This window comes from Clarias gariepinus, chromosome 9, assembly GCF_024256425.1.
Source record: "Clarias gariepinus isolate MV-2021 ecotype Netherlands chromosome 9, CGAR_prim_01v2, whole genome shotgun sequence".
NCBI classification, from domain to species: Eukaryota; Metazoa; Chordata; class Actinopteri; order Siluriformes; family Clariidae; genus Clarias; species Clarias gariepinus.
Window position 1 is genome coordinate 17,551,311 of NC_071108.1, and position 15,507 is coordinate 17,566,817.

The 15,507-nt window shown below is 35.2% G+C and overlaps 1 protein-coding gene across 4 annotated transcripts in view; it reads right to left on the reverse strand.

The window, feature by feature from the left end:
* Nucleotides 1-15,507, reverse strand: part of grid2 (glutamate receptor, ionotropic, delta 2) — a 547,500-nt gene that overhangs the window by 203,693 nt on the left and 328,300 nt on the right. For all 4 annotated transcript variants that reach the window (XM_053504059.1, XM_053504056.1, XM_053504058.1 and 1 more), the window contains exon 5: nt 503-556. In XM_053504059.1, the coding sequence (XP_053360034.1) occupies nt 503-556 (54 nt within the window). The remainder of the gene's footprint in view (nt 1-502; nt 557-15,507) is intronic.

Genomic DNA, 15,507 nt, shown 5'->3' on the forward strand with positions numbered 1-15,507 from the left:
GCTAAATAATGCCAGCAGATTGAAAACTTAGCTCTGTGATTTTATGAAGAGCAGGTACTACAACATGTACACAAGTAACCTAGTAATGCATCACTTGCCATTCATATTGTTAATAGAGAGATGGCTGTCAACCTAAATGCAGTTTTGTAGCAGGAAACATTATTATTATTATTATTATTATTAAAAAGTGGAAGAAGCAGAACAAGTGTGCAACAGTGAAGCTTGCAAAGAAACTGCTGAAGGTGAGAGCACTTCAGTTTTGTGAAGGGACAGGGACACACCTTTCCTTTCCTCCCTCATTTCACAGAACCTTTAAACCTCAGCATGGGGAATTTAATGTAAATACAGTACTTAAACAAATTAGTTGGTTTAAAAATTAATGGATCAATAATAATAATAATAATAATAATATTATTATTATTATTATTATAGTTTGAATATTTTGTCTGCTATTTAGATGACAAGGTTAGTATCTAGTGTCTGGTGGATTTAAGAAGCTTACCTCATTTATGATGATCCAGTGGCAATCAAAAGCAACCAAGTTGGTTTCCACTACCTGCAAGAAAAAGGACTAGTAAGTACACAGATCGTTTATTCACTGTACATACAGTATAGAAGAAGATAAAATAATGACTAGTACAATTCTAAATGTTTACATATTCTGCTCCATACATGTGAGATAAAAAAATAGGCATGAACATTAATTTGCAGATTAGTGCCCATTAGATTCAATCCGTCTGCTTTTCATGGCAATCCTTATCAGCGATCCTCTACAATTCCCATTTATATATTTTAAATGACTGTTTCTAATCCTAATGTATAATGTTGTCTGCTCTGTCTACCTTTCCATCTCTTCCTCTACTCCTGGTTGCAATCCCATCAGTGCTTCTCCTGCCCACTGTATCAGGACTGAATTATCTCTAATCGTGTAGGTGACTAAAAGCGGGTGTCATAAAACATGTTGTTTTTAAACAAAGACAGCAGCTGGAGAGTATGATGGTTGCTGCAGTGCTAATAGTGTTTTAATCTTTTACAAAGACCTAATAAAACATAATTACAGCTCAGACAAGAGGCATAAAGCATCCTATCAACTGGAACGCAAGTGGAGAATGTTTGATTAGCCAAATGGAGCTGAAGAGTCTCTTTATACCCAGCATGAAGATATAGTTTCTAGTAAAAGACCTGTATAGAAAACCATTTTTCATTTACACAATGCAAACCGTATGTTAAATTGTTATCTTTAATGTGTAAAACAGCTATTATAAGTCTGGCTTCAGAACAGTCGTTATTACATGGTGTGTAATGCATTGATACAGACCCTCCCCACTCCGCATTTAATAAAAAAAGCAAACAACAGATGGATCCAAATTGGTGCAACTTTTATTTTGTTACTCCATGCATTGACATTAATATTTTATGCTTGCCAAGGATACAATAACAATCTATAACACAGCAGTTGTGTGGGTGGCTGGAGGTCAGCTTATGCTTCACCGCCTGCTGTGTGTGGCCATCACAGCGTATGGCTCAACTTGTCCTATATGTTCAAAGGCACTCTCTGCCAATCCAGATGTTTCCACTTAACTGGAGCATGTACTGAAAACAGCAGGACAACAGGACCCAGCTCACAATACTGCTTAAAAAGCAAGAAGGCTGAAAATACTGGGTAAGTGACTCAATTGCAACATGACCATGAAGGAATGGCAGCTTCTTGGAATCATCTTAAATCGTGTGTGTAGATGGCATGATCATGTAATGCATCAATACTGGAAATGTGCCTATGACAGATAAACAGGCACTTGTAATGTTGTGACAGAATAACTAAGTCTGTCTCTTCTTTAGAAAGGAATTCAACAGATCTGCCTTCTTTCAAAAATGCTTTCAAATAATGCAAGGACAGTCCCAAGGTACACCACTATACATCAGCAGAGACAAAGGTTCCAACAAGTGGAATGTACAAAAACCCAACAAAATTTGACACAGTGCCTGCGTTTCTAATTCAGCATTGAACAGGGGTTGTGCCTACATCCCTGAGTGACAGGTGGCTCATGGTAAGTTTGTTTGTCTGCTAGATCAAAGCCGTGTTTTCATCCAAGAGAATTCTACTCATTGTTCATTATTGTCACCAGCAAATCTACCGCTGTGTCTAAACCCGGAAGCAGATGTGTGAAATCAGCATCTAGTTGAGCTGAAAGCGCTATATGAATGTAATGGAGTAATAAATAAATGTAGCAGGTAGGTATCCTCAAAGGTACTTGTCTACATGGCACATACTGTATCTACCTACCTAGGGGGACCTAAACATCTCTCTGGCTGAGAGTAAATAGGTGCATCCCACAATAAACACAATCAAACCAAAACATCTAAAGAGAAATAGAATGAAGAGAAGTGTTTTTCATGTCTTTAAAGATCTCCTATCCTGTTTGACGAGTGCATGACTAGCAACGCTATAACATATACATCAAACAGAATGCGCAAAGATATTAGAACACAGATGGTAGCTATTTAAAGGGGCCAAAACCCACTGGCATCAATTCTTAAAACCAAACTGTATTGTTAGAAATATATATATATATATATATATATATATATATATATATATATATATATAGACATCACATCAAGTACAACATTGTTAAACTAATATTTTGTGTCACAAGAAATATAGCGTTTACATAATTTAACCATATATTTTATTTAACTAACACACTACGTGACATGTAATGTGCGTATATGAAAAGGTTCAGTACAAGATGTTATGTTGCATGTGTAATGATTTTTACATTTCTCTTCTATAGATAGTAATTTGTATCTTAGTATGTAATTTGCGCCTGGGAACACCAAAAGTAAGTGCATTCTGCGTGAGCCTAGTAAAGAAGTGATAAATGTTCGAAATAAGCAATCAGCATCTAGTGCATAAATGCAGCTGATATCCTATTAGATTTCTAGTTGGTTGAACCATGAAAGAAAAGATGAGTACTTTGTATATACAGTAATATACAGGTATATAATGCAACTGTACTAAAATTGGCATGTATGTCCTATAGCTAGGGTTTTCTGATCTGTGTGACAAAAGAAGTTCAACAGACAAGCAGGATTAAAATACATACTTTGCCTGAACTTTTTAACCAAGGCCCTTCAGTAGGCTTATATTTATATATATATTTATCACTAATAAAGAATCCAAAAGTTTCCTAATTCTGTGTGAACTGCCTGAAGTTTAGTACATGGAACAGAATATGTAATCAGCCACACTTCTCTTATCTCCACCCCTTTTTTTGCACTGAATTTTTTTGTTGACAATTTTGCTTTATCCTTTCTTCAATGCATATGTATGGAGGAAAGGAACACGACCTGAATAAACTATGTTTAGGCTTGTACTCCAGTTCCAGATATAACAATTTTTTTGGAGCAATGTGGCCTAGTCTTGTTACTATGCAACTAACTTTTGAACTTGTATGTTTGTCACTACCTGTAACTACAGTTTTTGACCCGCGTGGGTCCCATATTACATTTTGTTAACTTACTTGCAATAGTCTTGATACATGTTGCTGGATGTTGGATGAGTCCCACTGCTACACTTAATCTGTCTATCACAGTTTTTTGACTCTTCTTATACAGGTGTATAGGAATTATGCTTTTAGCCATAACTGCTGTTTTAGCAGTTTTTGATGGTAATGTGTTAGTTGAAGTTTGTTAAATGTGCTTGCCGAACATTCAAATGAGATTTGTAACGTACTGTTTTGCCACATAGAGGATCGGGATACTGTATAGTGATTTGTGTTAAATACTGTATAAGTGATACAGCCTGAGCAATGTTGGTACTGTATATACAGTATTATTTAATATACAAAATTATGTATGTAAACCTAGTCTTTGCATGATTAACAAATTTAAAATTTGTAACTACTGGAGCAGTCTGCACTATATAAATCATGTGTTTCTTTTTCAGATGATCTCAAAGGCAGGTGCCTATAATAACCCTACTACAAGTGAAGATATTAAAACCAGTGGCTTTGCTTTCCAAATTATATTTTTAAACCAGCAATGATTTCCATTCTAATTGAGCCTGTTGCTCGAGTTCAGCAGACACAAGGAACTCACATTCTAATCCAGTGCTATAGATGTTCAAATTACATGGCAAAAGCATGTGCTTCAAGATAGCACTTTCAAAAGATGATGATTATTGTGATTATGCCATATTTTCCACCTGTCTGGGTACTTAAAGTGGTGGAGAAGACGGCGAGTACTTATTATGATGAGCAAGATGCAAAGATAATCAGAATTAATGATGCACTGTGACACTACACGAAACGGTCCTTTTAATAAATACACAGGTACCAGAAAAAAGGAATCCTTTGATCATAAAAAAAAACCACAGCAAATAACTACTTCATTAAAAATAACTAACTAACAAACTAACACAACTACTAATAAAACAACTAGGAGGGCTCTTCAGAGTTCACTTTAAGTGGCTTTATAGAGGTAGGCAATATTGCAAAACAATTGAGATGATCAGTTGACACTGTAGCATAACCGGTAATGTATGTAATGCATGCATGTAAATAATTTACCTGAGAGCAGCTCAAAAAAAAAAAAGAAAACAGAAGGATTAAATATAATTCGATGATCTGTTCAAAGTCAATGACATTTAGGTATAAAACACCAGCATGGGGGGAAAAAACATAACCACTTTAAATTGATGTTTTATTTATGGCCAGGGACAAATTGCATTAAATGTGATCTGCTGTAACCATTCAGTCACATTAGTTGTTACCTGGACTTTTATGTAGGAAAGACCTTAATTTATTTTACTTAAATACATTTTATATAGCGCTTGCTTCATACCCACTGTAATTTCATCATTGACATTGCACTGTTCATCTACATTACTGCAATTAATATTTCATAGCTGCTAGTATGCCACATTTGCCACGTACATTTGTCAGTTGTTCAGACCTCAGTTTTTATGTAGCTTCTATCATGTATAATTAATTCACAGTGCGGAGTGTTTCATAAGTACAGCCATCACATCACCGTACTGTACACATGTTCATTAGCACAATGTCACCTCATGATGATCATGTGCACTTTGGGCAAGTGCAGGGGTAAGGTTTTTGACATCTACAGACACATACATTGTCTGGCTTACATGTACACACACACACACACACAATATGTAAATCCATCAAGAACACAGAGGTTTGCATGTTCCTGATCTAAATTGTATCCGCATACCCTGAAGGGACCACAAACCCTGAGCTCTGACCACAGGTTCCTAACTGAGATACGCAAAATATATACATCAATCAATGCACTGTGCTCTAAAAAGTACATGCGACAATTAAGTAAATAATAATTATTATTATTCAAGGCAAACGTTTACAATACCCTCAAGTTGCTGCATTAGGAATTATTAACATGGTGTGATATATTGTATACCAGAGCCCTGTTGTATAGAAACAGATACAATATATTGTAGCACTAGATTGAACAAGCATCTTTACTTTACTAAATTACTTTACATGGCTTTTACAATTTAACAATGAACTAATGTACCATGTTCACACCTGCATAGAAATGTCTGGGTTGACAATAGCCTTGAACAGAAAGCGCTGATGAGACTCATTTTAATAAAACCCAGAAGCAAATAATTTCTTTTTTTTTACTCTGCAGTAAAAGTTTGTATATGACCTCATTCACATCTGTATATGTAATGCAATAGGTAAATATAGTGGTTTATAAAAGTCAATGAAATAAAAAAATATATAATATAATAAATATAATACTTGAATCTTATTGGGGTTTAATCAATAGCAAAAAGAGTGATTTTTTTGTAACTTACACACACACACAAACACACACAAACAGTATTAAATACACCTTGCCTACTTAGCCCTTCAAAACACTAGCCTACTGTTTAACTCACACCGCAGCACATTATAGACATCCTGCTCATGATGTCTCCCTGTTTGTGGTCAAGCCTTTAAATTGTTAAGAGCTTGTAATAACTGTTTTACAATGCCCGTGTTAGGGTTTTCTGATACCTCCTGATAGTTTTTTTTATACGAATGTGTTAAATCTTCCATGCTTCTCTTCTCTCTCTCTCTCTCTCTCTCTCTTTTTCCTTTTTCTCTATTTGTTTCTAAGGTTTTCCACCTCTTCCTCCTTATTCCTCTTAATTTTCGTACCACTTTCTATGCCTTGCTGTTGTGTGTCTGTAAATTTCCCCTTGCTTTGTTTTTACTGGCTCATTCATTTAATTTTTTTTTTTAGTAATAACAGGTGGATAAATATGTACTGCATTTGCAGTATTCGCTGCATACGCATGCAATCCTTCTATTGTTTTTAGTCATTTTAAACCGCCTGAAATGTGCTTTGTGAGGAAAAGAGAGCAAGAGGATTGCAGGGCATTCTACAGGCCTCCTGCTAAAAAGTAAAAAAAAACAAAAACGGTTTAGCAGTGATTTTTGTGATTAATCGAGCCAACACACATTTAGAAAATAGATGGATGTGGAAGCCATTGGCACCTTTGTAGTGATTACTTCATATCAGGTAAAGAGTTTTTTTTTTAGTATTGATCCAGTAGAGGTTTTATAAATGACTTACTTGCTCTTACTGTATATAATACACAAATAATAAGAAGCATGATTACATTGTCACATGTATGTAGCTGCCATAGTTATGACGACTGCCATTGATCATAGTTGCTTAATGGTGTTTTAGACCCAGGAGAAGCTTTTTTTGTTGTTTTGTTTACGACTCATGACAAATATGACAAATAAAATTCACATCTATTGTGAATTCCCATGTATGCACTGGATTATAAAAACCAAACCGGATCTTGTTTTCTGTTTGCATGCCTCCCAACCCTCATATGAATGAAAATTTTCTCCAGTGAAAGCGGATGGAAAATATATCAATTAGTTATAAACGTCTGGGTTTTGCAATTCCGGCAAACTTTCCACATCATTGACGATTGTAAATAGCACAGAGGGAGCACTGTAGGGGTCTGATATGCTGAGAGAAGATCATTTTTCCATGTGAATAATAACCTGATCTTTTATGAAGTGAGATATGTAGTCATTTGGTAAATAATTGATCATCATCATCATCATCATCTGCAGCAGCCATTTTGACTGTTGGTGCCAAGGTAAAGCTCGACTGTTAATATGGCATCTGTTTACAATCTGGATCAGTCAGGCTCACGTGACTGAAGAATCTCAGGAATCACAGAGAAAAACCCAGACAGCCTACTGGGCTACCAGGTAACTCTTAGGGTTTCTCTGAAAATGCTGGTTTAATTCCCTTTGAAAAGGTAACATTCTCTGTACCAAACCCCGGCCACCTCACGGCCGTGCAACATTTGTTTTGTTTATGGATTCTCAGTTTGCCAGCGTGAGTGACGGGGTGGCCCACAATAGCATGCTTGAGTAAACAAGTAAATGTGAGCAGGTATGAAATATTGATTGCTTGGTTTATTATCAAGTTAATAGAATTGGCTGTAAAAGACAGTAAATCTTTTATACTGTGGAGCTATTCTTTTTTTTTATTTCACAAATAATAATTTTGGTTGGCGAATATTCAGTGAAGCAAAGAATTTAGCTCTACCAGCGAGTAATTACTTACTGCACAATAAAAATACGGTGAAATACAGATTAGGAGCCTAAGATATAATATTCATTCATTTACGGTAATCAAGAAATCAACCAAGGGAGTGACAAACTCAAGAGAGGGAGGGAGGTAAAAGTGCTACACATTCCTAGTATAACAAGGCTATTGGACAATGGCAATGTACTCTTATTATAATTAGTTCAGTTTTTACACGAAATGTTATATGCCAGCATTGTTGACAGAATTGCTGCATGAACAAATCTTTAGGCTTGTAAAATGTTTCCTGTCCCTATACTGTATATAAACTTCCTGAGATTTCTAAGCCTCTTCATGCCACTTTGATAATGAAGTAGGCAAATATTTTCATTTCCCATGTCAATCATAATACAAACCCATGAAAATATAGTACATGGCATGGCCAAAAGTATGTGGACAGCCAACTTGCTGTTATAATAACCTCCACTTTTCAGGCAAGGCTTTCCATTAGATTCTGGAGTATGAGGGATATGCACAAAGCGATAATTAGATCTGCACAGTGAGATGCACTGATGTTGGTCGAGGAGGCAGAAACGCAGTCAGACTTCCAGTTCATCCCTTAAAGGGATATCTTTTTGCTACATCATACAAAGACATTCTAGATAGGTTTGTGTTTGTGTGCTTCCACATTTGTATCAACAATACAGTGCAAATACCCTGCAATTTTTACTTTCCTTTATACTTTTAATTTCTATGGTTTTGTGTTTGTGAATATACATAAGTGCTTTGTAAATAAATTATATAATCGAAAGCTGCTCATTTACTACAAGCATAACCCCTGACTAAAATACATAAATGTCATTCAGTCATCAAACATATAAGCAGCATTAACCTGTACCATTCTGATGCAAAAAAAAAAAAAGAAGAAGAAGAAGAAGAAAAAAAAGATGCAGCAAATCAGTTTTGGAAGGCAAATTAAGGTGACATAATTTTTCTGTGGTTATCTGTCTAGCTGTAATGCCTTGCATCCAATAATTAAATTCGCTTATAATAAGCAACCCAGTGGGCACTCTTGCTGCCAGTATAGTCCTGGAACTTTAACGGACAAATCATTTTCCTCACAAACTGAAAATACATGTACATGAGGCAATGTGCAAAATGAAAATAAATCATAAATTGAATTTCATATATGGTCAAATCCAATGCTTACTTGTATCATTTCTTTTTTATATATATATTTATATAAAATAAAGTAAAAAATTTTGGTAATAAACATCCACTACCAGAAATGTAAAAGCTTGATGTGATGAAAGATGTACACATGATGAGGGCAAAATACAAGAGATCCAGGTAAAACCCGGGTTAGAGATTTGTTGGCTAATTTCCCTCATGTGCAGTTCCCTCATGAAACATTTGTTCCTAAGGCTTCTAATGTTGCTCATATTAATGACTGAGGTTATGCACTAGTGAATTATGAAATCAACTTTTGCTCGTATTTGAAAGTTCCCTTCTGCTGTGCAAGCTGCCTAGAGTAGACCGCTGCTCTGATGAGAATAAAGTCCTTCATTTTATTTAGATTTTGACAGCATAAAATGACTGTCTTCTCCGCACTCTCCAGACCTTTTATAGCTCTAAGTGATTAAATGAACCCCTGGCCATTTGGAGCTTGACCATAACTAAGGTGATAACAATTAAAGGACAAGACATTTTTATTCTTAGCCTAAAATGTTACTATACTAGAGTATGATCATGCACAAGCAAAATAAAACTTTAGTGCCATTTTCAATGCTATTCGTTAAAACATCAGAGAGTCATCATATCCCACACACAGAGATAACATTAATGACATGGATTTTGGGCAGGGTTTTCTGAATTCGCCCTTTAAGAACTATTGCCTTTTGTTGTGTAGAATGCTAGCTAATGAGGAACGGGAAAAACCTTGCATACAATAATTAAATTCGCTTATAATAAGCAACCCTGTGGATGCTACGATCGGTTAAAGAAGGGCTGATTAAGGAGGTTGGGGGAAATAAAGTCCTCAACAGTACCATTGCTTATCAATAAGGTTTTATCTCATGGGTAGATCTCCTTTACTTAAGTATAAAACTTCTACCCATAAAATGTGTGTAGTGTACATCAACCATTCGTTTATGAAACATAACTAGACCTTAAGGACCAATCTCAGAGCTTAAATGAGGTACATTATATTCTTGTTTTGAAAAGAAAGCCATACACCGAAAGGACAAAAGACAAAGAGTCCTCTAGAGGATACGAGGCCAGCGACAAGCATCCACAAAGCCCCATAAAAGGTATGGGACACTTTGTCCTGCTTTAACACAAACGTAATAGAGGACTACCTGATAAATTAAAAGCACCAACAAACACAAGCAGGCATTTCTTTGCCACTGTCAAAAATCATTTTATTTGGAGCCAAATATATATAGTAATTGTCAAAACAGTTGTACCAGTGAATCCACTGACACATGACATCTCCTAAAAAATTCTCTATGCAATGTTAATACAGTGTCCACTGTTCAGTACTGTAAGAGGATAAGTACTGCTTTTTAGTATTCACATCTTGGGACCTAAAAATACAGAGGATTTTTTTAAAAAACAAAGAAAGGATGTCCAAAAAGGTTCTGATGACAAAAGTGGAGAAATTTTGGGAGGAATGCGGGAACATTTTGACAGTGGGAGGAAATTGGGAGAGGGTAGTGAGAAACGGGACTCTCTTGGGAAAATTGGGATGGCAAGTATAAGCATTCAAGCTATTTTATCCTTTTTGTGTACTCTTAAGCAAAACTCTATTACATAAAACAGTCTATATTTGTATTGAGAAAGGGCAGTGCCCAACCACCACCAGAGACAAAAAAACTAAAAACAAAAGGAGAATCAAGGAGGCAGTCAGCATTAAGCTAGAACAATCAATCTCCAGCATGCTACCTCTCACCTCTACTGTATAATGGCACAAGGCAATATAAAAAAAAATAATATACAGAAACCCACAGATATATATATTTATATATATAATATACTCCTGTCATTCATGTTATACAAGACTCCATCTTTAATGCCTTCAAAAACAAATGCAGAAATGCAAAATAGTCTTAAGCTCCCGGTATTACCAGTTACTATTAAGTGAGAGAAACTCACTGATTGCAAATTGGTTGCAGCTGGATTCTTAACAGCAAATGATTTGGTATGTCAGGATTATAATGATTTTTTTTTCCATGCCAGGAAAGATAGCATTGGACATAGAGTGCTAACCATTCTAAAGTGCCCTGGAAAACCTTTATACTGTAGGCAACTCAAAACTTTCTTGTCACCAGTACAGAACTTTAATCACTAAACTTTCTCTACATACTCAGGTTCAAGATTGTTAATGTTGGTGAGTCAGGTACAGGGCCTGTAGACTCTGCTAAAGTGACTTGCTCCGTGTATGTGTTATATTGTAGGATGTGAAATATTGTGGGTTGACAGATTAGAAGCGTAATCCGCCCACAGGCTTATCAGCACATGCCATGGCTGTGTCATCATTCATCAAGCTTTCTCTGCAGGAAAGTTCAAGTTTGAGAATGAACGAATAAATACACAGATGCAGATGCACATACCCGGAGAGTGAATGGCACAAAACCCCAAAAAAGTAAATTTAGTGTGACTTGCACATTTTCTGGGCGGCATAAACTGCTGACATAGATGTGTTTTGTAAAAAGTACAAAGTAAACCTTCCAAATCCGTACAACGAAACACGATTAATAGGGGATGATTTATCATGAGTTTCTAGCACATATCATCACACAGAAAAAAAAGGAAATATGAAATCATAACAGCTAGGATAGGATGTTACCAATATTAAGAACAAAAATGAAATAAAAGGTGGCAAAAATTTCCCTGCATTTAATTGCAGAGAAAACAATATGTTTTTTTTTTCTTGCATTAAACACATGACGCTCTAACAAAAATGTTCTATCATGAAGCACACAAAATCTTATCATAGTTATTCTAAAGACAATTCCAACCCATCAGGAGTTGTCTTCTATTCGTGAGCACCTGATTGAGACATGCAATAACTCTCCATAAGCCCCTGACACAAGACACAAGAGCCCTTAAGACCCTTCTCATAGTCCCAGGCATAATCAATGTGTGAGCCTTCCGAACCGCCAAGCAATAAGATAGGACTCGCATGACTGAGATACAAGTAAACTAGAAATTAATGCATTGGAAATGCAGAGAGCACTTCACGTTTTTCACCTCCAAACTACAGATGATTCCAATTTCAGGAAAAAGCCCTTCTTAAGTGCATCTCATAGCATCTAAATTTCTCATTCGAACTACATTTAGCATTATGTGAGCACCAGCATTCACATCTCATGCTGACAGTGCAGGCATTTCTATCTCTATTTTTTTCCTCCAGTCTTTTCCACAGTTTATCAGAGAATAGATGGTTGAAATATAAATACAAAATAGAGATACAAATGCATACATACTGTGTACTCTATAAATCCAATGCTGGTTAGATAAAAGACTTTGTGCTGATGGTAGACAGCTTTATGTCCACCCACCAGGACATCTGCTGAGACTCCTGCATTGCTGTATCATCTCCACGGATCCATATAAAACTGTGATTCCCTTTACAGAATTAAGTTAAATACACTGTATGCGTACTTTAATTAAGGTGTGAAAACGGCTGGCAGAATGTAATTTGCAAAGTAATAAATATTTGAGATTGTCTTTTGAGAAAGTGGTAGCATTGCTGGAGTTGTAAATAATCCCCCTTTAAGTTCATGTGCTCCAAATAATCAGCTTTGCTGCTGTTCATGTGTACCAACCTAACACAGCTGCCAGCCCTTAGAAACAAACACACTCACTCGCCTTTTATGTACAGGACCATATGTTCTTGAGTGTAAACATTTAAAGTGAGAAATTAACTGATTCAGTTTGGATCAAAGTGATACACAGATATATTTTAACATTTTAAAAAGATGAAACAGTATACAGTACAACATTTTCCAACATAAAACTTTATATCCTAACTTAAATATCGGTAATGAACATGACACAGGAAAAAAAAAAAAAACTTTGATGTGATTATCCCTGCTGATTTATCTGAATTTATAATGTAATTGGGCATTTAATCATTAATGTAAAATAATAAACCAAAAATAATCCACGAAATCTTACAGGATACTTAATTAGCATAATCTAATTAAGCAATGTTTATTGGATCCATAAATGACTAATCTGAACCAAAACGTGGTCTGCTTAAAGATGTGATAACTGTTCAGTTGCACCTAATGTTTACGACGATGGCTTTGAACTGCAACATTTTAAACAGTTTTTAACTCCTGACAGGGAGTGACTGTAAACTCTTAAATAGCTTTAAGACTCTAACTAAGTCTCCTTTGGTGAACAACATTACTGTAGTTGCAACCTTAACAAACGTTACTTTCTGTTAACTGCAAAGCATTTCCTGTTATACAACTGCACTTTTAACATTATTGAACAAAATTTTAAGGGTATTTATTTACAGTCATGAGATTTCTCCACATTTTTAAATATACATTTTTGAACTTGTATCGAAAAGTTTATGTCTGTAAAGCTGCTTTGTGACAATGTCTAAAATAAATTTGAATTAAATTGAATTAAAATAATGGACAAGATGCAAGCAGGGGTTGTAAGGCCACAGCATTCTGATACAGCATTTTCTATATCTTCACTTCTTGGTAGGTAAACACACCTTATTAAACAAAGTCTGTGCTTTGTTTGATCCTCAGTCTGATCTCTTGTTTACTTTTTGGATTGCTGTTTGCACAGATTATACTGTCACCACCACTGTTTGGAATGCTTACCGATTAATAACACCATTTTAAATTCTGATTGGATTTTTGCATTTCATCGTAAAGGTCCTATGGTGTACTATTTCTTTAACAAAGTAATGTGACAAGGGTTTCTATTGTCTATGTACAAGCAAAAAAAAAACATTAGAAAATTATATTCCTTACTAGAAGTTGCCATTTTGTTTGCCTACAATAAATTTGTCTTTTGTTTATCAATTTGACTGTGATAACTGTGTAACTGAGTTTTACAGTTATCACAGTCAGTTAATGACAATTTAGATCATGTCAAGTGGCAAGCCGTGCTCTGTGGTCGACTGTACACAAGAACACCGAATACCATTTTTCATACCATTTTAACTGAGTGAAGATACAGTGGAAATCCTTAGTCCTAAAGTGTGACTGTAAATGTTCTAGCTGAAATACCTCTCAGATAATGCATTTTTCATAGCTCAAACTCCCTTTACTCCTCCACCAAATGTGTCATTTCAGTGGTTATGTAAATGAACAAGCTGAGCCACGCCTCATCAGAAAACAGCAGAGCTGAGCAATGAGCCAAGGGACGGTGTCATGATTCTCTATTTTTGTTTATCTGGTTTTTCTGTCATTCACAAATTTCATAATCTCACCATTTTTTACTTGCAGATCAGTTACACCTTTCCTTCTTATTCTTTTTTTCCCGGCCACACCTACTTACTGTTAATTTTTGTATTTATCTGAAAGTTCAGTGTGCGGCAGATTGTCTTCGTTGCCCTGCTCCTAGAACTCTGCTATAGTCTATACATGTAGGTGTGGTGATCTTTTGATTTTATTTTGTCTTTCTGTTCAAGCTTTTGCCTAGCTTCATTTTGCAAGAAGATTCTGTACCTAAGTTTGGATTACCCTAGAGACATTTAGTTTAAACAACTAAATCATTTTTTTCTCTTTTAATGGCTGTCAGGTTGTGCACATGGATCATTGCTTTGTGCATTCTAGGAGAGTAGTACTGTATATGAGGTCACAATAGGGGAAAATCTAATTGGCTTGTTTAAGCTTTGCCAATATAAAAGTAAAAAAGCAAAAAAGCAAGGGAAAATTACATCACATCACCTCACTTTCTCTGGTACATATTTGTGGTTGTCTTCAGGCAAAATTTAACCGCTGAACTCAAAAAGTACTGTAAGTATTAATATGCAGACCAAGTGACCAGAGTTCAGTAAGGTATCAATATTACATAACACATTTTAATTTAATTTGATTTGGCATTTTATGACTTTTTAAAAGATGGATTAAATAATTAAAGTGTGATTTGTTAACATTTTAAAATAAATGTCAGTTGATAAATGCATATAACTTTTTCTAATTTTCCTAATGATTTGGTTTATTAATCTTGATGTTTATGGTTTGTTTATTTTAAATAATAAAGTAAATAATGTTAGCTATGGGGACCTGAGATTAACAAGGTGAATCAAAATTATTTTATTTATTTATAAAGAATAAATATCTCTGCTAAAAAGAAAAAAATGTGTTTATCCACTTGCCTTTGGTGTACTTCCTTTGTGATTCTGTTTAGAGAGGACAAGATGGGTAGAAATGTTAAATATGTTTTTTTCTTTCTTTTTTTTTTTTCAAAAGCAGCTACCATCTCTGCCCTATATGAATAAAAAACTGGTCACTCAAGCAAGACCTCTATGATTCTCACAGTGGTGCCACTAAAGTCTCTGATTAAGAGATACAATTACAGTGAAGGAATCTCTTACTTTTTGTTTTAAATAATGCATTTTGAAGTCCTGTTTCTTACTAGGGTGAAGGAAATTTGATGAAACAGCAAAAAAAGAGTTTTTTCACTCATCATTCAGATGAGTAGGATAGTATGAGGCTTACAACCATCACTTTGAGTTAGAATAAAAAGTACAAACTGCACTGCAAATCATAAGGAGGGCTGTAAAATGATGAGCATGCAAATGTAATTTATATGCTCTTTATTAGAAATCCATCTTTGCTTGACAATATCCGATTACTCATTCATGTCAATATCTAGCCACGAATTTACCTGGACAACTTCATTTGTGCTGCCTGGCGTGAAACAGGTCACATCATTTTGTGG